Below are 25,044 nucleotides of genomic sequence, written 5' to 3'. Positions count from 1 at the left end.
ACATGGTAGGATTTTGAATTGCATAATGATTAAAATGACTGGACATTACTGTCAAGAAGACCTACGTTCAAATCCTGCCTTAGAACACTTAACTGGTTGTGTGACCCTAACTGAAGACACCTAATCTCTCTAAGATTCAATTTCTTCATCTGTAAAATGGAAATAATAATATTATTTACCTGATAAATTTGTTATGAGAGTCAAATGAAATAATGTATGTAATGTGTTTGGTACATCTCGAAATATTATGTCAATGTTAGCAATAATTATTAATTAGGGAAGCTGGAAGAGATGAATTTATAGCATATAGATGAGAAAGGGGCATGGATAGGACTGATTCCCCAAATTACTTAAACATGGAGTTGGCAGTCTATTTAGTTAGAACATATTTAGCTAATGAACACTTAAGAGTATTCAATTTAAAAATATGCTAATGTATAACATAAACACTATTTTTTTTTTAAACAACTCACCAAGCTAGCTTCAAATGATTGGTGGCAAGATTCAATGACTTGTGAAATCTCTTAAGTAAAAAATGGAATCATGGAAAATATCATAGGGAGAAATCTATGGCAATTGTTAGTCACCAGTTCTGTATGACTGATGGGAATATCAGTTGCTCCTATAACAGATTCACAAAAGAAGGAATCTTTCATGAGTTGGAGGCAAGGGAGACACGGTTTTTCTGCAATAGATGTGGCAAAACTAAATGACCATTTGCCAGCCATTCAGCAAAGAAGATTCATACTTCCATGGTATTTTAACTAAATGACCTCTAAGCTCCCAACAGAGACTTTCTGATTCCAAAAATTAGAAAGAGTTGGGCCAAAATCAGGTGGAGAAAAGAGGTATTGGGGTATGGTTGAATAATGCACTGAATTTCATACAAAAGAGAGCAGAGAGAAACCAATGAACATTTTGTCTTTTTTTTTCCTGTCAGGTATATCCTTGAGAAAAAAAAAAAGAAAAAAGATCTAGACTTCTGTTTAAACCCTTTTTTCTTCTTTATCAAGTACCACACATCATGAAAGCTATTAAATATAATTTTAAACTTGTGTCATATTTGTATGTTTTTGTGAAGTCAATGGCCAACTGTGCATTGCGAAAGGAAATAATTTGAGATCTATGAATGGTGCTTCTCCAATATAGGTTAGATTCTGGGATTTGTATAAGGGCTAATTTTGTGCCTTTTTTAGAGGTCAACAATAGAATGGCTCTGAAAAATCAGAGGTTGAAGAATTCTGAAGATTATTTTTTTTTCTCCATGGTTACACAAAACCCTGTGAAAAAGGGTTATGAAGCAGAGCAAAACTCTTACCTCAAACTAGGTATATAAGGTTATAAGTTGTTTGAGGAAGTGAACACATTTTTTATCTCATGTTTATCTCCCACTGTGTCTAGCATAGTTCCATATGGCATGAAAAATAAAACTTATTAAAATGAATAGAATTGACTAAAACTCCCTGAGTGGAGGCTCTTTTTATGACACAGATGGGACTAGATTCAATTCAGTTCAATTATATATTTATTATGTTTGTGCTGTGTACAGAGCATTGCGATAGGAGCCAGGGTGGGGAGAGAGTTGGATGAAATATAGAATTTAGGTAAGAATCTAGGTGAAAGCTTCTTAACCTGAAGTTCAAGAACATGTTAATTTTTTTTTTTTGATAACTATTTCAATATAATTAGTTTCCTTTGCAATCCTATGTAATTTTTATGCATTTTAAAACATAGCTCTGAGAAGCAGTCCATTGATTTTGCTAGGCTGCCAAAGTGCTCCACAACACACAAAAAAGTTATGAATCCTTGAAAGGTAGAGGCAATATTATGGTGGATTGAGAAGCTGACTCAGTAAGGAAGACAGATTCATGACATACTGGGTGTGTGACCCATCAAAAATCACTTAAGTTCTCAGGGTTGCAGGACAATTCTCAAAAACTGTTGGAGAAAACGTGCTGAATTGTAGTGGTAGAGAAAGTTATAGAGCCTAGGACTTAGATGTATTAAATCAGAAATCTAGTTAAAAAAACAACAACAACCACACACTTATAAGTACAAACTATATTTTCTTTCTTTTTTTGAAATACAATTAGGGTATTTGCCCAGATAGTAAGTGTTAAGTGTCTGAAGCTGTATTGAACTCAGGTTCTCCTGACTCCAGTACCAATGCTCTATCCACTTCATCACCTAGCTGCTTCAGTACAAACACTATTATCAAGAAATTGGGGTACGAAAGTCGGAGGAGAGATGGGACAAAAACTGGATGGGATTGAAGGACCAAGAGAGATCCAAGGATTGGGGGATTTTTAGGCAGATGGAAACAAACTAAGGGCAAAGGAGAAATTACAGCTGAATGAGAGAAATGGGAAATAATAGTTGGTACAAGGTACTGGGAGAAGACGGTGATGGGATCAAGTAGTCAGGCAAGGAAATTAATTAGCCTTAATAGGGATTGGGGATACCTCTTATTATAAGATAGGATGGAAGGAAGGGAGAAAGAATGCTACCATTGAGAAGTACTAGAGAGCCCTAAATTAGAAAGCTTTAACTTTTTCAGTAAAATATAAGCCATTACCTACTATAATTATGGGGGTGAGGAACATAAAAATTTGAAGAGAGAGGAAAAGTTTTAGAAAAATTGTGTGGAATGGGACACCAAGGGAGAATAAGGGAGTCATTGTTATTGTGTCTAACTCTTTATGAGCTTATCTAGGATTTTCTCAGCAAAGATACTGGAGTGGCTTTGTGTTTCCTTCTTCAGCTCATTTTACAGATGGGGAAACAGAGGCCAACAGGGTTAGGTGATTTGCCCAGGGTCACACAGATACTAAGTAGCAAAATCTGGATTTTAACTCTGGAAGAAGTCTTCCAGATTTTGGATCTGTCACTTTATTTACTGTGGTACCTACCTGCTCCAAAGAAGTCACTAAGGGTAGAATCAAAAAATCTTCTGGGCCGTAGTAAGGAACTAAATGAGATTGGTCATGTTTTTGTCCTGGTAAACTCAGGAGCTACCATTGTCACTTAGGGTTCAAAGAGTCATCTAGGAGCAGTTAGAGACTAAGACCTGTTCAGAGAGAAGATTTGAACTCAAGTCTCTCTGGTTCAAATGCCAGGCCTCTATCAACCTCCACACTGATTCTCATGCATTTATTACACTAGATATTTCTTAGAATAGTGTTCTGCCCATGAATATCAAATAAATTAAAGGAAGTTGATTCATAAAACATACCAATTAAGTATAAAAGCATATCAAATCTAGTTTATTTTCTGAAATTGTAGTTGAGTACTTTTTATATTATTCATTCATTCATTTACTTATTTATTTAGATTTTTGTTTTTTTGAATAGGTGAAAGAGATTCTTTGTCTCATTTGCTACCTAACCTTTATCACTGAATGGGTGCAGCCTCAGTCAGTGACACCTGTTGAAGGCCTTAACTTAAAAAGTCCAAGGTCTCCTATTTCATCCATCTCTAGCTGTCTTGATCTTTGGAGTGGAAGGTGAGATAGGTGACCTTGCCCAGCTCTCCCTTACCCAGATCCAATTCCCTTGTCTGTCATGATATCACCTCCCTGATATCATGGTCCTCTTCAAGAACAAAGGATAAACAATAACTAACATACATTAGATAAAATTGGGTAGATTTTGCAAGTTTCTCCAAAGTGATACCTTTTAGCTTTGGAATAAGAATGAAGAAATGGAAAGGGAAAGGTGGTGGTGGTGGTCTAAGTTGAAAGATTATCAAGTGAGAAATAGCCAAATGTCAGGACAATAAGTGACTTTTTCTTGATTATTGATTGGGGAAAGTTTGTTGGCAATGGAGTAAGGGATAGAAGAGGCCATATTAAAAGGTAATAGATAGTGACTGGTATTCTTTGACTGATTCAAAAAGTAGGTAAAAAATCTCAAGAATAAAAATACTATTTTTTCTAACATAGTACTTTCTCATACACTTTTGCTTGGACATCTTCAAAACTGACAGAGAAGTCATCATTGGTAAAGTCACAAGCACAGCTCAGGTAATCAATAAATATTAAGCTTGAAAGGCTTCTTCAGGGTCATACAGTTTAACTTCTCACTAAATGCATGAATATATATATATATATATTTTTTACCATATCCCTTGACAGGTTTTGCCTTTTTTTGACTACCCCTAGTGTTTAGTCCCAAATGCTCATTTCCCATTGTTATTAAAAGAAATTTAAATTTACTAAAATTTAATTTTTTGAGACAATCAGGGTTAAGTGATTTGCCCAGAGTTACAGAGTTAGTTAGGGTCTGGATGATTTGAACTTATGTCTTCTGATTCCAGGGCCAGTGTTCTATCCATTGTGCCATCAAGCTGCCTCTATTATTGATTTCTAATAGTTATAATTGATAGAAAAATTAGAAAGTTTTTCCTTAACATTGAGTTGAAACTGGTGCTAGTTCTATTCTCGGAACAAGCCTATTCCCTTTTTCATATGAAAAATCTTTGAAGATGGACAATTAAGGGTAGAAAAGATCACATGGAGCAGAAATCCTTAGGAGATGCCTAATTAATCCCAGTTCTGCCACTAAATAGTTGTCATTTAACCTTTTGGGATTTTAATTTCTTCATACATAAAATGGGATGCCAGGGCAAGATCATCTCTAAAATTCTAAGCCCTAAAATTCTATACTGCTCTGCTTCTACATCTTACTTTATTTAGTCTTTTGTCGTGCAGATTAAACAGCTCTTTCAATTTTTTATAAGACAGAATTTACAGATTTTTTATCATCTTTCTTGTCCTCCTATGGATGTACCATAATTTGTCAATAGTCCTTTTAAAAATTTGGTACTCCCAACTGAACACCATAGCCCATACATGTCTCTGACCAATGCAGAGCAAAGTGAAATGATTACTTCTGGGACATTATTAGGAAGTGAGAGGGAACATTGGTCCTTAATCACTAAAGCCTAGCTGAAGTGGATGACCAATGAAGAAGGATGCAAGAGTAAGAGCAAAGCTAGAATAGTGCTTAGAATATAGTGGGAAATATACAGCTGTTAATTGGATGGAAAAAGAAGAGATGATGGAGAAAGAGGTAAATGAAAAAGGTTAAACTTAACCTTTTAGGAGAGGTTTTTGGAAAGGAGAAAGCTTGGTGCCTGGAGTGGGAATCTTGCTAAGACTCTGGAAGGGTCCTTCCTCAGTGGCCATAAGTGAGGGTTCTGGATCTCTCTGAAAGATTTGCCAATTTCCCAGTCAACGACTTTAGTTTAGTCCAGAGCTAGAGGAAGGGAAGATCAGAGCCAAGGGACAAAGCCAAATACTCAATCCAAATATCACACCCAATGACTATAACACAAAGACATCTTGAGTTAACATCAGGGGCTCTGCAGTGATGTATGCTTTAGTTGTCCCTCCTCATATATTTCCTAAGTGGAAAATTCTTGTGTTTGAGATCTAAATTTGCCTGCTCTTTCCATTAATGGTATGTATGTTGGTGGCAGAGTATGCCCTGTTTTAGAGGAAATGCTCTACTGTGAATTTTGTTATTACATCATAATAATAACAAATGAAGAAACTCAAAGAAACTGGGAAGATCTTTGTGAGTTGATTCAGAGTAAAATGAGCAGAACCAGATGAATTATTTACCCAATTTATAGGGAAAAAATAGCTCTGAAAAACTTTAGAATTCTGATCAATGAAATGATGAACAAGGAATCCAAAAAAATCCACATATATGACATCTCATTTATCTCATAATGGAGAGATGATGAATTCAGGATGCAGAGGGAGACAAACATTTTTGGATATAGTTAATGTAGGACTTACTATTGCCAGACTGTGTACTGAGGGATTTGTTTTTCAAAGTTTTGTTTTTGGTTTTGTTTTTAATTTGCTCAATGAGGGGAAAAAAATAAGAGGTATATATAAAAAAATTTTTAGTTGAAAAATAAAAATAATCTTTTAAAAATAAATCCTATTACTAGGTTATTCAAATAAATGCTTTTGCATTAGGGTTTAAAAAAAGAGGCAGAAAAGAGAGATTGTAAATGAAAAAAAAGCCAGTGTAGCCAAGTTGATTATCTGTAAAAGTTGAATTCTTTTATTATTTATATATTTTATTGCTTATATGTTTATTCCATTGTTGACTATTAAAGCATTATAAATCACCACTACTGAACTGATAGACTAAATCTTTTTATTCTTATTCTTCTTACTTTATACTGATAATCTTCAACAGAACAATTTTTAGTACACTGGCACTACTGGAAGCGAGAATGTAGTGGGAAGAAGTATATGGATATTATATGATTATAGATAATCACTCTAAACCTGGAAGGAAACTGAAAGGCCATCTAGAGAGAATTAGAGTTAGAAACAGAGTTAGGGTTAGAAATAAAAAAGAAGTGGAGGGAAGAAGAGAACAAATTATATTAGATCTTTCTTTCTAGACATAGGAATAGAATTGAGGGGAAGTTCTAGATGAAGAAACTTTGTCTACCAATACAGGTTGGCACCATTTCTTCAATTTACAGACTTAGAGGATTGAGAGTACAGACTTAGAGAGCTAAGTGACTTACCTAGTCAGTTTTTATCAGAGGTGTTCCTGGCTTGGAAGCCAGTTCTATCTACTATATCAAAGGTGACAACCATGCAGCCTGGGTGCCATATATGACCCACAATACTCCTTAGTGTGACCAAAATCAGATTGAAATGTAACTGGGAAATATTTATGAAAATAAGTTACAATAAAACATGTGTTTCATAGTGTTCATAGAAAACATAGTGTTCTAAATTAATGTGATCTACAGGGATTCTTATATATGGTTTAGTGACTGAGTCATCCAGCATTCATTTCTCTGAGGTAGGTTGATTTTATGTTAGACCAGCTATATTAGAAGTGGCTTAAAGTCAGAGACTTTTCCTAATTCATAGCATTGTATAAAGTTAACGGCAGCCTGAAAAACCAAGTTTGATCTGAAACAATAGAGACCAAAAGAAAGCCCACATTGGTCTTAACAGGGGTTTATCTGAGAAATAATTGATTTTTTAGGTTATAGAGAAGAATTAATGAAATCCTACTGAAACTTAAAAAAAGTAAAACTATGTTTTTTATAGTTTCCACTCAAAGCCAAAGAATGAATTTTGAATAAATACACAGGATTCTCTCTTAAGGGTTGTTTCCTCCTTTTTAAAAGCAATCCTGAGGAAGAATACTTACTTTAATATGATCTAACACCACATATCAAATACAAATTGAAAAAAAAAAAAACAACTCACCATCTATTACTGGCTTTGGCTGAGAACTTTTGAGACGTAGGGAAGGTCGGAAGCGAGTTCGGTCATTGAAACTCCAGCTTTTCTGCACTTTGGTTGGGCTACTCTCAGCTGTGATGTCCGTGCTTGGAGATCGGCGGTCTCCCACTGATGCTTGTCTGCTCTTGATACTCTGACCTCTTGGGCTAGCCATTCGCACCCGTTCTTTAAAACTTAGCTTCTGGCTGTGAGAAACAGATGGGGAGTTTTATTATAACTTGATATATTTCTTCATCTTTACTTGGAAAAATAATATGAGTCACCTGTATGCAGTGCATATCTTAGGCAGTACAGCAATTCCAAAAAGAAAAACTGATTCCCTCCCTCCCCCATCCTAAAAAAGGAAGCCTTTCCAATCTGTGTGATTGCACGCCTTTGAAATCATTTACATTTTATAGGTAGTCCCTCTTAGAGTAACTGTAGAAAGGATTAAAACAAAGCACAGCAATTTGGAGAAAATCCAATGAAAGACAACTACAAGTCAACTAAGTTTTTAGAAGACAAGCAGGTGGTTTTCCTGATAGTTTTAACTTTAGAGAGTTTTTGTATTTACTTCCTGTTCAGAGCTGGATTCAGTGCATTTCTAATCATTTCTACAGGAAAACAGGGAAGACAGTTATTGATATACATATATATTTTCCACATGCTGCTTATTTTGCGGGCAAGGTTATGATATTGAGGGATGCATGCATTTTCATGACAGCTGGCAATACTGCATACATATTGTCAGACAAACAACACTCCACACATCACATTTCCTTTAGGCTGACATTCATTTATGTAAGACAGACAACAGGCCTTAGAGAACAGCTCTGAGATGTAATGAGTATGATGACCGATTAACAGAAACGCGATGTTATGTTCCATGTTCACTAACACAATTTCCTGCTGTTAAACAGGTTATTGATTTGCTGTGGCAGCTTGTAAATTATTCCTGGCAGGGCAGCCAGGTTCTCAAATGCCAGCTAGGTTTGCATTATTGGTGACTGATACAACTTGTACTTTAAAAATATCAGACACAGGACGTCACATGCATCTGCAGGTAAGGTATTTCTCCTCCTCCATGTGCTTGCAGGTTGGTGACTCTGTCGGTGTTCATTTGTATACATGTGAGTCATTTTTGCCTTTTTTGCCATTTTTGCTTTGCCCTGGATGTTTGTGTTGGTGCCCTATGAGTATTGTGAATCTGCTTGGTTTGCTTCAGTGTTGCACCCAGAAAATAGCCAGAAGCATTCATAGGAGGGTAACACACAATGAACTGTATCGGAGATGTACAAATTTATGTATTGGCTTTATAGAATAATGGGGTTGAAGGCTCAAGGAAAAGTTTCTGGCAATTCCATGAGTCTGAAATCATTTCATTGGGTCTAAGGGGAGGCTGCTGTGTCACAGCCTTTGGGAAGTATGAAGATGGGTGGGGGAAAAGAGGCATTTTTATTGACAAGGGTTGTCCAACTATTCATGAAGTGGAAGCCTTGTCTTTTCCACTTACCGCAAGGTCCATTGTCCCAAACTGCAGCATGCCAACAGCAAATGTGTTTAGTGGATGTATTTTGTAGCTAACGAGAAACATTAACATATTTTTTTTCCATGCCTAATTGCTTAACAGATGATACTTTAAGGAGACACAACATTTTATGTGTGCTTATACAGTATGAAAACAAATCAAACCATGAACTCCTGAGGTCATGAAATTCTGGAGAACAATCGACAGGTTGACCATGCATTTGACTGCTCTTCATTTGGAATACAAACATGGCTGAGTCTAGCATGAATGGTTGAAGTAGGAATAGGAGTGGGAGACACATGCAAAGAACATGCTGGGCAGCTTTATAAAAGGGGACTGTTTCAAGAATTCTTTAAAACAATCACATCAGTAACAAGGTTTCACTGTAGGTAAGATTTCACCACATTTATTAGGTGGCAGATTATCTTATGAAAAAACAACTAACCTAAAACACTTACATTTTTATATTCTCATTCTACTCTATGAAAGTCACCAATAGTTGTTAAAAAACCCCCAAAACAACCCATAACATTGAAGGGCTAAAAATGCCACTTACTCCTCACACAAGATGCTAACAAATCCTGGTAAATAAAATCTGACCTTCAACTCACTTTTTTATCTAGGAAAAAGATTTATTGTTTCAGGTTTATTGTTCTCCAGTTCAAATCACCTTTTTATATCTGAATATGTGTTTAATCACTTATAATTAGTCCAAGAAGCTTACATTAGCTTTGATGTCTTAAGACATCAAGATTAATGAATGACTCCAATGATATATAACTATCATTACATATATTCTCTTTTTTACTTAATCCCATTAACTTTTCTAGCTTTATAGATACAAAATTAACTATTAACTAGTCAATAATGGTTATTATTGAAATTTGGCTTTAGATGAAGTAAAGTGATTTTTCTCAAGCTTTCTAACTTTGTCTCTTTCTAGTACTTATTAAATGAATGGAAGAAGCAGCAAGAAGTAAAGAAGGGAGGGGCAGCCTTGACACCAGGAAGATGGTTCACATACTTTTAATGATACAAATTAGTTGCCTGGCTGTACAAATCATTTAGCCTCTCAGTGCTCTAGGCAGCTCTATAAATGGCAGAGAAGGTGTCAACCTGAATTAATAGAGAGGGAATTTCTTTACCAGGGAATTTCCTATGTAAATGTGAGCTCATAGTCCCTACTTATGTCCCTTACTAGACCTCTCTTTTTCTTGTACTAATTAAATGAGTAGAAACTGATAAAAAGAGGCAAATCAAGAATCTTATTTGTTTTGTTTCTTATTTTGGCAGCTGCAAAGTAAAAATAAACAGTAAAAATTATTGATTTCATTGAATCAACTCAGATTTTCATAAGACAAGAAATGACTATTTTAAAAATGAGCCATTGTGAAAACAGGCTTCAACATTAACTATAAAACAGAGAAAAATGGGTCACATTTGAGTGGAATATTATTTCATTTGCTGAATCCTGGCAACCAAATGGAATAATGATGAGGGTGATGGATATGTTTCCACGTACTCAGCTTTATGACCTTTTTTTGCACACTCACTAGCTATTTACCAAGGTCCAACATGAACACAAATTCCATATTCTCCAAGAAATTATTTAGAAACAAATTCAACAATATTGAAACTGTCAAGAATACTAAATTTCAAAAGACCCACTGTTTTCTTTTTCTTTTCCATAATATATATTAAAGTTCAGTAAAAAGTCAAATTTTAATCTCATAACAAACAAAATTTTCCTTTAGAGAACGGGTGCTTAAACTGGTATCTGAACTTGGCTTAAATATTATTATTATTTTTTAACATTTTGATACCTATATTTCAGTATAATTGCTTTCCTTTGTCATCCTGAGTATTTTACATATTTAAAAACATTATTCAGAAAAGGGGCCATTAATCAGACTACCAAAAGAGGATCTGACAAAAAAAAAAGATTAAGGACCCTTGTTTTAGAAGGCACAATTTGGTCTTGTTCCCACTTATTGCTTTTATTAATCTATCTACTTCTTTCCTCATTGGAAATTAATAGAACTTCTTGATTAGGCAGCTATTATGCTGATTAGGGAGCTATTATTGAAAAGTACACTGATTAAGATTCATATTTTCTACTGGTTAAGTTAAAGAATTCACTTTTATTATTTTTTAATCTGTGATAAAAATGATCAAGAATCTTTCATCCTTTCCATGTTACTCCCTTCCCCTCCCCCAAGAGTATTTGTGTGCCAGTATTTTAAGGTAAAAATTTCTGGATTATTCCCAAAAAACCAATAAGCTGAAAATTCACTTTGGGGAAAGGGAATCAAGAAGGCATCAGAATCCAACTGAATCAAAGCTCTGTTCTGACTAAACACATACCCTCACACCTCCAAGCCTACACAAGCTGGAGCTAAGGGAATCCTCTCCTCAACAGCATCCAGAAATAAGTGTAGGGTATTGATACAGCCCAGCATGCAGTATATTCCAAAGATTTCCTACAAGGGAATGTGGCTGCAGCATCATAATACTGCCATCACTATTCCAGTAAGTCATTTGGGTTTAGGATGAAATAGATGAATATGCAATGATTAGTTGAGCCTTTCATATGATTAAATATCTATAAGTTCCCACTTTGGACACAACTGAGTTGAACTCAGCTTTTTTACATCCAGTGCAGCTGGAACAATTTTCCAACAAGATGGATGTGCCAGGGGATTGAGAGATAACACTGATGGTCATCACTCAATTGCCTCTGTAGTAGATATATCATGACAGGCAACAGGCAACAAGGAAAATTACAAGCAGCTTGAAAAACCCCCAATCAAGAGAGAGTCCCTAGATGTCAGGATCTGTAAAGCTCTAAGGAGGGAGAGGGAGTATAAACTAATCATGCACCTGATGTTAGTTGGCATTCTCAAAGATCATGTCAATAGACAGGATGCTGGATACCTATGTTTCCGAGAGGTGTACATCTTGAAGAGCTTCTGTTTATTACTACAGAGCTTACTAGGAGTGAGGGGAAATAGAGGATCACATTACTAAGCATTTCACTACTAGGAAAGGGCTTAGGTGTTTTTTTCTTCTACAAATCAAAGCAAATCAGGTTCCTGCTTCATTCATTTGTAATTCTCCTGTGAATGCAGAAACCATAGAAGCAACAAACAATACTTTTTCAATTCTATTACATGAAAGGAATTCAAGGCCATTTCCAATTAGGTTGGGGAGGAGGGAAAGGGGAAAGAGATGTGAGAGAATAATTACCACAATAAGATTTGGTAGGTGCACATATCAACTTCCATTTCAAATGAAAATGATCATTACTTTTTATGGAACTATTTATAAATATTACTTTAGCACTTTTATTAGCATATATGTATTAAAATTTCTTTTCAACAAACAATTATAGAAACATATTGAAGATCACAGTAATTGCACTAATATTTGTGGTTTGAATTTTTAAAAAGTGGACTTGTAGTTTTTCTATTTCCAGATAGTATCTGGATGCAACCAATTATGATTAGGATACATCCTTTTGATCCTTTTGTATAGGAGTGTCTATGTTAAAAATGACCAGACAGTGGAAAATGATTTACTACTCCTTATTATACAGAAAAAATGGATTTTTAAAAATAATATTGTAATGCAATATATGCATGTAAAAAAGAACCAAATTCTCTTCCTGACTAGAAGAGAACTGGAAGCAAAAATGATGTTCTTGAAGCAAATGAACATTTTGCCAATAAAGACACATTTTGACTAAATATGAATTAGAGACAGGTCTTATTTAGTAGGATTCATATCACATGCAAATAATCCAAAACAACAGTTAGAAGAAATAGAAAGTGATGAATAGAAGATATGAGTAGGAGAAATCTAAGGTAGCAGACATTTGGCAATTTTTGAAAATGTCCCAAGACAACAGACTTCCCCTCCCCCCCACTAAGATCTATACACAACCACCAAAAAAATCATGCTTCAGAAAAGGCACTTAAACATATCACAACACACGCTTTCACTAAAACAGAATATAATTTCTGTTTAAAATTTTAAAATGTTTCTTTTTATGACCATTCTCATAAATACTCAGCTTCTGATAACTACAGTTGAAAGGTTCAAAAGATAGAAATCTTGAATTTAACATAATACCTTATCCATACTTTGAAAGCTTTATTTTGAAGCCTACTACAAAATGAAGACATTTAGCCTTCATTTGATAATAGAGAATGGGATAAGCTAGGACACTGAAATCCACAACTAAACTACAAAGCTTAGTTTAATTAATAACAATACATATGGCTTCATTTCCTAGCTAGTGAAAATAAGGTGGTAGCAAGCAGCAAAACTAATGACTCTGAGCTTCATGTTCTTTCTCTACTCCACTTGTTGAAAGGAGTAACAGTTGGGGAACAAGGACAAAAGATAGGCTATATGAGGGAGAAACTGAAGCAAAGGTCCTAAATATCAGGATAATTGGATAATCAACCTCTGAAAAATCACGAGTTGGATAAAATAGGAATCATGGTTCATTCAAATACAAGTTTAATTCATGGCCAACAGCTGTCTTTATGAATGTCCATATATGGAAAAATTAGAACATCTTCTTATCTCTAAATAATTCCATTTAAAAGTATTGACATGAACAACATTCTCCACTTATGTGACAATAAGTAGGCTACCTGTGGGAGGGCAGCGGGAAGTACATGAAGTGGTTGGGAAAACAAATGATTGAGTGAGTAATGCTAACATTGCCTTTATTTTATAGGTAGGTAGGGCAGGCTCAGGGGAGTATTGTAGGAAATGAGTCATAATAGGCCATGTAACCAAAAATATTCCAGATTAGCAGATAGATAATGTTGTGTTCATCCTAGTTCAGTCGACCCGATTAAAAGGTCATGATTTTTTTCTTACTAGAGTTAATGCCATCTTTCTCTTTATTTGGGAGTTCTATTGTAAATTTTTAAAATAATTTTTTATTTCCATATTTTATTTTTACATTGCTTAAATTTCTCCCTGTATCCCTCATAATTGTATAGAATCATCACCATATTGGGTTTCTCCAGTACTATTCTCCCTTACTTGATAAATATCTACCATGAACTTTGTTTAAACATTGTCATAATAATGAATGATATGGAGAAAATATTTATTTATTATGACTAAGCATAAAATAAAATATCTTTATACATTATTCATAGCCCATTGAAGTCTTTACAAATAGACATACATATCTGAGTGACAGTGGATTGTTAAACCCATCTGCAAAGAACTGAAATACTAATACTCTTTGAAAAAATCCTCTGAGTCTCCTAATATGAATTTGGCCTGTACTTGTGGTAGATAACCACAATAAACTAAAAATAAAACTATTAAAAAGCGTGTGGGAAACATTTAAGCTTGTGAGAATTTGGTTTTGATGAACTCTAAAAACAGGATAAGACAAATTAACAAATTTTTTGTCTAAAGCCAGGGCCAATATTCCTAAATGCTGAACTACCTTTAAACAGATTTAGTTTGTTTGCAGACACAATATTCTTAAAGCCTAGACTATCAATCTACCCAGTGAAAATTCTCATGAAATCCTATCCTTCTCTGCATGTTTAGCTTGGTTAAGGGATCAATTTATCATATATCTCAAGATGATAATTTTCATCTGCCTTTTTTTTTAATTTAATTTTCCTTCTCAATAAAGTGAAGATACCTCAAAAATTCATCTTGCATGTTTGCTATAGGATTTAAACATGATAATGCACGTAAAGGATTTTATAAACGTAGGATATGCATAAATATTAATTATTTTTATAAGATACTTCTTAGGTGGAGGGAGCAATGTAGATTATACATCCTTATTCGTGTACCTGTGCAACATTATTATATTTTGGGAGAACCAACACTGTTTAAGTATACCTTAGGAATAGAATTAGTAAAGAAGAATGTGGATGCATCAAAATGAGAGTATATTTTGTGAAATGGTATTTCACAAATTTGTGTAAAATTTGTGAATGGGATAAAACCCTCCACTTTTTCTAAAAGCACGGTCCATTGAAGTGTCTTTCTCTATTAAGAAATGAAAATGTCACTAATATAAAATAAACTGTAGCCTGATTAAAATAACATAACAGAAGGGTAGTGGTCAACATAGAATCTAAAAAAATTAGAATCAGAATCATCATTTTTTCAGGGTTTCTGGAAAAAAAAATGCCCCAAAGAGAATGTGTCCTGATTTTAATGTCAGATCTATTTTTCTGGATAAAAATATCTCTTGAGTGAAAACAAAGGGAATTATAAGGGAATCCCTTAAAGATCCCTTAAGGATATCTGTTTTTTGTTTGATTTTATGACAAACAATTTTTTGATTTGGTTTCTACAATTGGACCATTACCTTAGAAGGGAATCCCTTGGGTAAACAACCAATAATGGTTATTTTTGTCTTTCAGCTATAGCCTCCTTATAGATCAGTTAATTGACAGTCTGAATAATTAAGCAAGTCTCTAGTGGATTTGTTAGCCATGAGCAGATGATTCCCTGAGCCCCTTAGTAGTCCTGAATGAATAGGAAAAATCAGGTTTCTAATATAAAAAGTTAAGGATCAGTTACTAGCATAGTAAACTCATGTTGTGAGACTCTGTCTGGTTTTAAAAGCTTTTGACCCAGGACTGACTGTGGTCAAAGAAGTAAGCATAATAGGTTTGTTTTCAGCACTTTTCATCTACTTCTAGCCATCCCCCTTTATTTTTATTTGTGTTTGCTACTCTTAATGAAGTGCCTCTGTCAGCTTATTCCTTCCTGGTTACTACATGCCTGGAACTCCATAATATTCTAGAGCTCCTCATCTCTACCAAACCTTATCTGTCCCATCTTCCTTCCCCACAGGGTTTATGAATGCATGAATTAAAAAAAAACAAAAACCTTCATTTGTCAAGCACTTCATAGATTCAAAATAGTATGAAGCTTTTACCTAATCTAATAAATTACTCTAAGCTAAGATGTTAATGGCTGATAATGAGATAATTTGTTCCCTTTCCTGATAACATAACTGCATTTAAGAGACTCTTGGAGCTGGGGCCTTAATTCAAAGGAATGACTTCTATGGATGAGTCCTTCAAAATCATTCTCTTAGGTAGCTACCTGTTTTGCCCACTTGTTAAGCTCTCCATGTTCATGGCTCTTGAAAACAAGTATTTGCCTTTTAGATGACTATATTTGAATTTTTTGGCATGATTTTTGCCTAGTGGGGTAGTAAGGAGTTACAAACAGTTGTTTCTCTTTCCCTTTACCCCCTTAGAATAGTCTTTGCTCAATGGAGTGTATAAGACAGCAGGTGAGTGATCGATGAAACATTTTCAAACTGTCTTGGGAAAGGTCACTTTTAATCATTTTGTATTTGTTGATCGATTTTACCCAGAAGAAACCCATCTAAAATATCCACCAGATGCCTGGCTTATATAAACAAACATTTAGCAAAAGAGAAATCACAAACCTGCTGGATGTTTCCCCTTGGTCTTTCCTTCAGTTATGAATGCAGATGGAAGAGAAACAAGATGATGTTAGTCAATAATACATTTAAATGATTTTACATTTGATACATGCTAAATTGGGAATCAGAAAAAGCAAACATTTAAAATAAAACTTTTATGGAAGAAATATTTAAGCAAGTTTCATAAATGTAATATCCCTGAAAATAATGACAACGGCAACTTTAAAATACACATACACACACATACACACACATTTTGAGCTGCAGACTGTCAGTCAAACACTAATTTAACAATCACATTGTGTGCAAAATACAGCAAATTATAGACCTCTCATTAAGCAAAGTTAGCTGTAATAATAAATATGGGTTTATTCTGATGGAATAAGCAAAGGCATTTAAAAGGATTCTAATGCCACAGATATAGCCTGATTTATTTTAGTTCTTCTGTTCTATTCTTTATCTGGACTCATTAATGTGTGAATGTGCTTCTGTAGTGGAGTCTCTGACTGAACCAGCTTTTCTCACTGTGTAAACCATTCGCCAGGAATAAATTAGGTGCTTTGGAAATCTACAGGAATTCTCCCAGGCTATGATTGAGTAGTACTTGAATATTTTCCAGTAATAAGTTTAGCTGTAGAAAAATGCAATGAGAAAGTACCACATTAGTGGTACCAAAAGGTGTTCTAGTGGTCTTTGAGAGTTAATGTCGTTTTTAAAAATCACTTGAATGTTTCTGACTGTAAACTTTTCACTTGCATTTTACTTCTTTCTGAATATTCTTTCTCACTTGTTTTAAGGACAAAGAGAAGCATTTTGTTTGCAAAACTTCCACCTTCATACCCACTCTCAATCTCAACTCTCTTTCAAGTGGCAATAAGATGAGACTTTTATATGAGGAATCAGCACAGTATTAAATTAAATCCAAGGTTTTGGAAGGGACATCACTTACTCTTCTAACCCTACCAGTTGCTTCTCAGCCTCTTTCCTCTTTGTCTCTTCTTCCATTCTACTTTCCCTGGGTGTCTATAGGTACCCCACTGCTTCTGCAAACCCATGAAGAGCATTAGCAGTGAGCTGAACTGCCTAATTTATCTCTTAAGATATTACATTCCCAATTAGAGATTTGAAAAAAAAGGAAATTCTAAGTGTAAATGCCTCTTTCAACTATTTTTGAATTATATTTATCTGAAATATAAACTCTATTAAATCAGTCTTTTAGGAAATGAAACTTGTTGATGGTGGAGATAAGGCAGTGGATTTGAATCCAGAAGGTCTGGTTCAAATTCCATCTCAGACACTTTACTGATTTTGTGACTCTGGGCAAGCTACTTAACTTCTCTGAGTCTCAGTTTCTTCATCTGTAGAATGAGGGGGTTGAATTTTATAACCATAGGGAAATCTATGATTCTATGAAATAGAAAATCCAGTTAATTGTGACACTGACTGCTTTGTAAAAACTCATTTATTAAGTAAATGAAAGTGAAACTATCAATAATTGATAAAAGACATAAGAAGTGGCAGACCATTATTTAGATATTTATGTAATTCTTTCTACTCTCCTCCAACCCTGTTTGAAAAAAAAAAAACATAGGAGGTGAGGAGGTAATGGGAGATTATTCAAGTAAAATGACAATATATGCACATGATATTCCCTGTTTATAAAAATAAGTTTTTCCACATTCCAAAATGACTTTTCTAAAATTGCTTGGGGGATGCTGAATAATCTCATGTGATAATAAACTACTTTATTTTTATCACTTTAAAATTCAGTTTTTTTGGCTTTCCTTCTACCCTTCTCTGTTTAAATTCATGTAGCAAACACTTGTTTGCATAAGTTCCCTCAAGAGGTTTAGAAATACAAAATGCTTCCAAATTCTACTTATTTTTTCCTCTTCCAAGATTCATACCCTGAGGAATCACTGGCAATTTGCTATGTTCTTTTCCTAAAATGTCACAGCTTCTTATAACTACAATGGTCTGAAGCCTTTCCCTAAGGCCTAGTCCTCAATAAAGTAAATGCTTATGGTTTATATGTTTTACCCAGGAAAAAAGTATTCAGTTAACGTGTATCCATCAATTATCTTTAAAGTGGGACTTTAGATAGGTCTATTTCTGAAATCTGGTGTCTTTAGAACTGTCCTCGGTGCTGACATTGTTCTAAACAGTGGCATACAGAATCACAGAATCTGAGAGATATAAAGAATCATAGAATAATAACTCTAAAGCTGTTAGGGGTCTTAGAGATCATTATAAATGAGAAAACTGAAGCCCAGAGGAATTGTGACTTGCTCAAAGTCACATTAGCAAAGCCAGGTTTAAATTCAAGTCCTCTGACTGAAGTTCAGCATTTTTTTCATAGTATCTTGAAGCAATCATTTTTAGAATCATCTTGGATAACTTCCAAATTTTGTAGATAAAAACCTTGGACCCAGACAAATGAAATGGATAAAGCCTAAATTTACAAAGTCTCCTTACTTATCATCTGAGGAAGTAAGGTTCCTCTGGAATCAGCAAAAAAGGGAAGTTTTCCCATTCAGGAATAGAACCCTGCCTGTAGTAGTTAGGACATTAAATCAATTTTACTTGATCATAAAGATCAAAGTCAGGGTTAGTTTGAGGTTAGAAGAGAAGATGTTTTAATGTCCTAAATGGGAAAAGCAAAAGTCACAATATTTAAACAGTTAAAGGACAGACACAACCCATTTCAACCAAACCAGATAAAACCCCAGTCAATTCAAGAAATATTTATTGGTTGTCCGCTCCATTAACTGCTTAAATAGTTTAATTGATGATTGACTCAATTTATCAATAGCCATTTGTCAGGCTCTATACCTTAGAATGAGTCCTGTAATTTTTTTTGCTGAGGTCTTTGACAGCATCATATTATCTTGACATTTTTGATTGCTAATGATAACAAAGTAGTAAATTTTTAAGCTGACAGAGAAATTCTTCAGTCTCACAATATAATCAAGTTAAGTCTGTCCTATTTGTTTATTTGCTTCAACAATTATGTTAGTTTGATTTCAAAATGAAAGTTAAGAATGTTGTTTCTTTAAATCATAATATACAGATGATATTTACTCTTAATGGAACTTTCAGATTTAAATGGGTAAATTTAAATCACTTGTCTATTGAGAGGGATTAAGAATTAATATATAGAATATAGAAAAGAGGGTTTTTTGAAATCTTTTTACTTGCCCTCAGGTTATTGCAGTTATTATGGATAGAGGTATTGAAGGACTAGGATGGAATAGTAGAAGTGTTCTGTGCATAAGTATATATCTGAGTCTATACACATATATAGATTTTAGTCTTGATTTCTTAATATTATGTACAAATTGAATTCTCTACAAAGTTTTTTCTAGAAATCATTAAAATTCATGGAAGTAATTTACCTTTAAAAGTTGTTTGTGCACTATTCTTCATGCCAACATTCAAAGAATTAGCAAAACAAACAACATACTTATTCATTTGCCTATGATTATTAACATCTTTGATGAACATTAACAAAGGATTGGTATCATTGATGATTTCGGTGAGTAAAGAATATAAGATTGTGAGACTCTGAACATTGTCCTCCTAATCTATTTACTTAGCATCATTGATAGATGGCAATGGGTTTTATCAGGTACATTAAATCTGGAGTTCAAGTTGCTAACAAGCCAGATTTGAAACTCCCAAAGAGATACACAGAATTACTTAAGCCAAACATTAATGCTCATTAAAAACAAAACAAAATAAAACAAAACCAACAACAATAACAACAAAACAAAAACCCAAAAATAAAAACAAAAACAGGCTGGAACAGACATAGAGCACACCACTGACTCTCAGACAGGTACCTACTTGGTAGGACTGCAGGTATGCAAGGCCTTCAAATGAGGCTTCCAGGTAGCAATGGAAACTGATTTCTCATCAGCTGCATAACTACGCCATACACACTATGGGCCGGATACATGATAAAAAAAAAAGAAAAAAGAAAAAAAGGAAAAGAATAAAAAAAAAAAAACAAAACAAGGCAGAGGGAGCAGGAGACAGAACAAAAATGGAAAAGCTGATTAGTAAAACAATACACGTTAAAGGATTTCTGTCCTTATCATTCATAGTCCTGATACATGCCTGAGGGATGGAAGAATACTTTTATAATATGGTGAGGTGGTTGCTAGGCTTGTTCCTCTGAAGTCAGTCAAATAAATTCACCAAGCAGCCTGGTATCAGGAAAGAATAGAAAAGCACAAGAAAACCAACATAGAATGATATTAAATAAATTAGTACTTGTTTATGGAAAAAAATTAATTTGGCCTAAACCAAGGGTATGGCTTGTTTTATTAGCTTAGGAAACTATACCAGGAAAACTTGTAGGAAAATCTTTGAAAACCAAAATATGATATAGGAAAAGACAGTCATCTTGAATCCTTTAATTAAAGATCAATTAGACAGCTGCAAATAGCTTTTAAATAGTTTCAAATCTAATTAGTAAATAGACAGGAGTGGTAAATGATTTCAATTTATGAAATTTCCTGAGGTGGAACTTACACAATTATTTTGAAGCTAAAGATGTAAAGAAATAGTGATAATCCAAACCAAGACCAAAATTAGAGCAGGGGAAAAGATAAGATTCTCCAAGTACAACTTGGGAATGCTGAAAAGTTGGAAGTCCAGGACTGGCTCTTGATTCTGTCTACACAATAGCGGAGCTTGATGGAAAATTAAAAAAAAAAATCTATCACCCCAAATATATTTGTTATCTAGACAAAATATTCAAATGACAGGTTCAGTTTTTTTCTTTAACTAGGTGATGGTGCAAGAAATACAGTAATATCTAGAAAAATTATCCATTAAAAACTACTTTCTAGGGACATTTAATGAGCATTCTTGCTATGTATTTGACCTGAGCACATTATCATGACAAACTATTAACTCAAATTTCTGGAGCAAAGTATGCTGTTGCAACCAATATGTCGAAACTATTTTACTTTAAATGACAAGTTCATTTAAACAGATCAGGCCTTTACTTAGGCTCATTTCATTCATGATTAGAAAAAACCACCAATATGCTATTCAAAGAACAATAATTCTGAGTAATCCATAGGAAAAATATTCTAGAAATGATTATATAAAAATACATGAACTATGGATAATAAATGAATTGGATATTTTAATCCAAGGAACTAAACTACTTTAGTGGGAACATGACTTGGTAAGGCATGACTTGTGTTGAAATGTATCAACAGGAGAAACTTAATTCAGGTTGAACAAAAAGGGTTTATCAAAAAGACATTCTTATGTGAGGAAATTCAGGAATCAGAGTGATAGATGGCAATGGATTTTATTGGATTCATTATATGAATGTGTTGGCATGGTAGATCTTTGGTGGAGAGTATTTGGGGGCAAGAGAGGAGAATTATTGTAGTGGGAGTTTGCTACAGATTTTCTGATCAGAAAATAGAAATACGTGATGAATTAAAGAAATAGATCACAAATCAGGCATGGAAGTTTAGGAAAATAGATTTAGAAACTGAATTCCAAAGATTAAACGTCATACCCAGGTTTACATAGGTAGCAAGAGCCAGAACTGGGATTTTGAACCTTGGATCTCTGATCCAAATCCAACATTCTTTCCACTATATCATGTTGTTTTTCTAACAACTGAGAGATTTGAAATCTGAATGGCAGAGTAGTAATCTCCTTATGGGAAAAGAGAGTGCCTAGGATGGAATTTTCATTAGATTATAAATTGATCAAGATTGTTTCTTTCTTTGTATTTGTATCCACAGTGCCTAGCATAGTGCCTTGTATATAGTAGGTGCCTGATGGAGGGGTTCATTGATGAGTTAACAGGAGAGGGTGCACCCAAAAAATCTAGAACAAAAGTGCTGAAGTATATATGAGTAGATATTGGGCATCTAATTTACATGAGAAATCTCAGCTTCCTAAAGATTACCTTTTTTTAAAAAAAATATTAAATTATAGTTGTTGATTCGTTTTATTTGTTTCTAACTTGTGACCTCACTTGGATCTTTCTTGTCAAAGATACAAAGAGTGGGTTTGTCATTTCCGTCTCCAGCTAACTTTGCAAATGAGGAAACTGAGATAAATAGCATTAAATGAATTGCCCAGGGTCACACAGCTAATAAGTATCTGAGACTGGAATGGAACTCAGTAAGATGAGTCTTCCTGAATCCATGGTCAGTACTCTATCCACTCTGCCACTCGGCTGTCTAGATATTAAATTGCACAATTATCTACAATTCAATTTAAGGTAATCGTATGACAAACCATGGATTTTTTTTTTTTTTGAAATAACTTTTGTTTTTTATGGAGTAAACTCAACAAATTTTCCCACTGTGGTCATATTGGAAATGGCCACTTATTTAAAATCATTTCCATAAATATCTGTATTTGGATGTCAAAGCTTGTGTGTATTCTCACTCATCAATGAGTTTGCAACTCCATTCTTTTCCCTATCCTCAAGATCCCAACACAACAAATCATAATCAAACAATAATATGAAGAGACTGAATCATTACCCACAAGGCCATAAAGAATAATAGGCAGAACAGGTCCACTTTAGAAAGACTGAACATTTTCTTTACCACCAACTTCTCACCTCTCTTCTATCCTATCTATTCTTAATTGTCAATTACTGGCTTTTTCAATCTTCTCTGTTAATAAAAATTGGTTTTATAGACAAACAGTATAAAAGGGACTAAGTGGAACTCTAGTTTTAGTCTAAAAGAAAAGAAATGAATAGTTCTGCTATTCTTTTCACAAGAATAACCTTGTATTTTCCTTAAGTACATTTGAAGAACTCTATCTCTAATATAAATAGTTGAGAAATCATAAGTTGCCAGTACATATTGGGAAGTGAACTCTAATAGTTTCATTAACAAATGATTAAGTGACTAATGCATTGATAATTCAAAACATTTGAACTTTTTCAGCCATATCATTTTTTGGTAGAAGGAATAAAAAATGTCTAGGACAGATCCTAACACACATATATGCCAAAGGTCAACTTTATGTGATCAACAATGCAGGGTAGAGTTGCTTGTTATTTGATAAGCTTGGGGCTGTATGAAAAACAATCTAATTCAAATTTTAATACATAATTATATACACAAGTCAGGCATAACTTGGATTTTCTTATGGAGGAGGAGAGATTGATAATGATCCTTGTGGACCATTGCAATGTAGTTTTACTGTATATATAACCTTACATAGTAACTATGTGAATACATGGTTAATATGGGACTTTGGGAAGAATTTTTTTTAAAATACCAATTCAAAAGCTTTGGAATTTTTGATAGCACTTAAGAATTGGGCAAATTGGCGGAGGAGTGGATAGAGCCTGAAGCCTGGAGTCAGGAAGATTCATCTTCCTGAATTCAAATCTCGTCTTAGACACTTAAGCTTTATGACCTTGGGAAAGTTACTTAGCCCTGATTGCCTCAGTTTTCCTCATCTGTAAAATGAAATGGAGGAGTTGGCAAACCACTCTACAATCTTTGCCAGGAATATCCCAAAAAGGATCAAAAGAGTTGGACTGAAATGACTCATCAAAAACTTAGGAATTATAAGACTTTGGCAAACATATAGACCATTAGAAAGATATACTTTTTGTCATAAGTTATTTGCTTTTCTTTAAATGAAAACTTTATTTAAATGGATTATATGAAGGTACTGGATTTACAGTGGTTGCAAACTAAGGTGCTTTTGTATTTTTTCATGAAAGCTCTGAAGTACCAGTAATGTTGGTTGCTTCTTGGATGTGCACTGAGTATTTTTCTTGTTTGTATTATCCTCTAAAAAGACAATAGTTGTGATTTAAACCAAATAGGATTAGGTTTGGGCTTGTTATTCTCAACACACTGCTGTCTAAGAAGAATTTAGTCAATATATAAATGAACAAAATGTCAGCACATATAGCTAGTATACCAATGTAGTGCGTGATATAAATTATGCAGATGTACATGTGCAGACTAGCTTGTAGACCCCAATTTTGGATAGTGAAAATAATGAAGAACACAATGAAGAATTACCCTTTTATTAATACTGCAACTAATTCAGTTTACTGCTTTTTAAAAATGAACAGATTGTGACTTGATTATTGGTAATGATGAAATAAAACCTTTTTTGGTGGCACATTACTTCCCCTCCCCAAATAAATTTCACAAAACTTTGATTAGAAAGTCAAGATCATTGAATACTCTTATTTGTTAAAAAATAATTAGAATCAGCATTAGAAAGATAAGCAGAAGAATAATTTACAAATCTGATAATTTTACTTTCCTGATGCCTAATTTGTAGCTTTCCCTACCCCCTACACCTGGGGCCATTCCCCTTTTCCCATTGTGCATATAACAAAATGTATCATGGGTTTCCAAGATAGAGTCTTTTTCCTAAAATGATTAAAAAACAAATAGCTCCTTATGGAGAGAGGTTCCTTCCTTTTTCATGGACTCTCCTATGGTGCATTCAATGTACTTCTATGCCTCTATACATTTGCTTTAGCAGCAGAAATTATCAAATGAAAAAGTTCATTTGGGATTCATTTTCCTCAAACATTTTAGGCCTTAAGAGGAATGACTTGTCAAGTAAAAAAATTTCTTCCTTTATTCTCTTATCATAAATGTGCCTTGTAATAAATATTCTGTAAAGGGCCTCACTTTCAAATTCAGCTACTGATGCTTTGGAGTGAAGCAAGATTAAAGGACAGTAGCAGTGAGAATTCATTAATGATATTGAACACACCAAACAACCAATCAATGCTTTCCTAAGGATTAA

The 25,044-nt window shown here is 34.0% G+C and overlaps 1 protein-coding gene across 2 annotated transcripts in view; it reads right to left on the bottom strand.

Annotated features, from left to right (window-relative positions):
• KCNQ5 (potassium voltage-gated channel subfamily Q member 5) overlaps positions 1 to 25,044 on the bottom strand; it is a 650,068-nt gene that overhangs the window by 64,182 nt on the left and 560,842 nt on the right. Inside the window, exons 8-11 of one of the 2 annotated variants that reach the window (XM_051997265.1) lie at positions 20,104 to 20,198; positions 16,261 to 16,287; positions 11,733 to 11,789; positions 7,256 to 7,476 (exon numbers count right to left, since the gene is read on the bottom strand). In XM_051997265.1, coding sequence (XP_051853225.1) covers positions 7,256 to 7,476; positions 11,733 to 11,789; positions 16,261 to 16,287; positions 20,104 to 20,198 — 400 coding nt within the window. The remainder of the gene's footprint in view (positions 1 to 7,255; positions 7,477 to 11,732; positions 11,790 to 16,260; positions 16,288 to 20,103; positions 20,199 to 25,044) is intronic. The other variant, XM_051997266.1, reaches the window with a different exon arrangement.

The sequence above is a fragment of the Antechinus flavipes genome, chromosome 4 (genome assembly GCF_016432865.1).
Source record: "Antechinus flavipes isolate AdamAnt ecotype Samford, QLD, Australia chromosome 4, AdamAnt_v2, whole genome shotgun sequence".
NCBI classification, from domain to species: Eukaryota; Metazoa; Chordata; class Mammalia; order Dasyuromorphia; family Dasyuridae; genus Antechinus; species Antechinus flavipes.
This window is presented reverse-complemented; position numbering and strand designations above follow the sequence as displayed.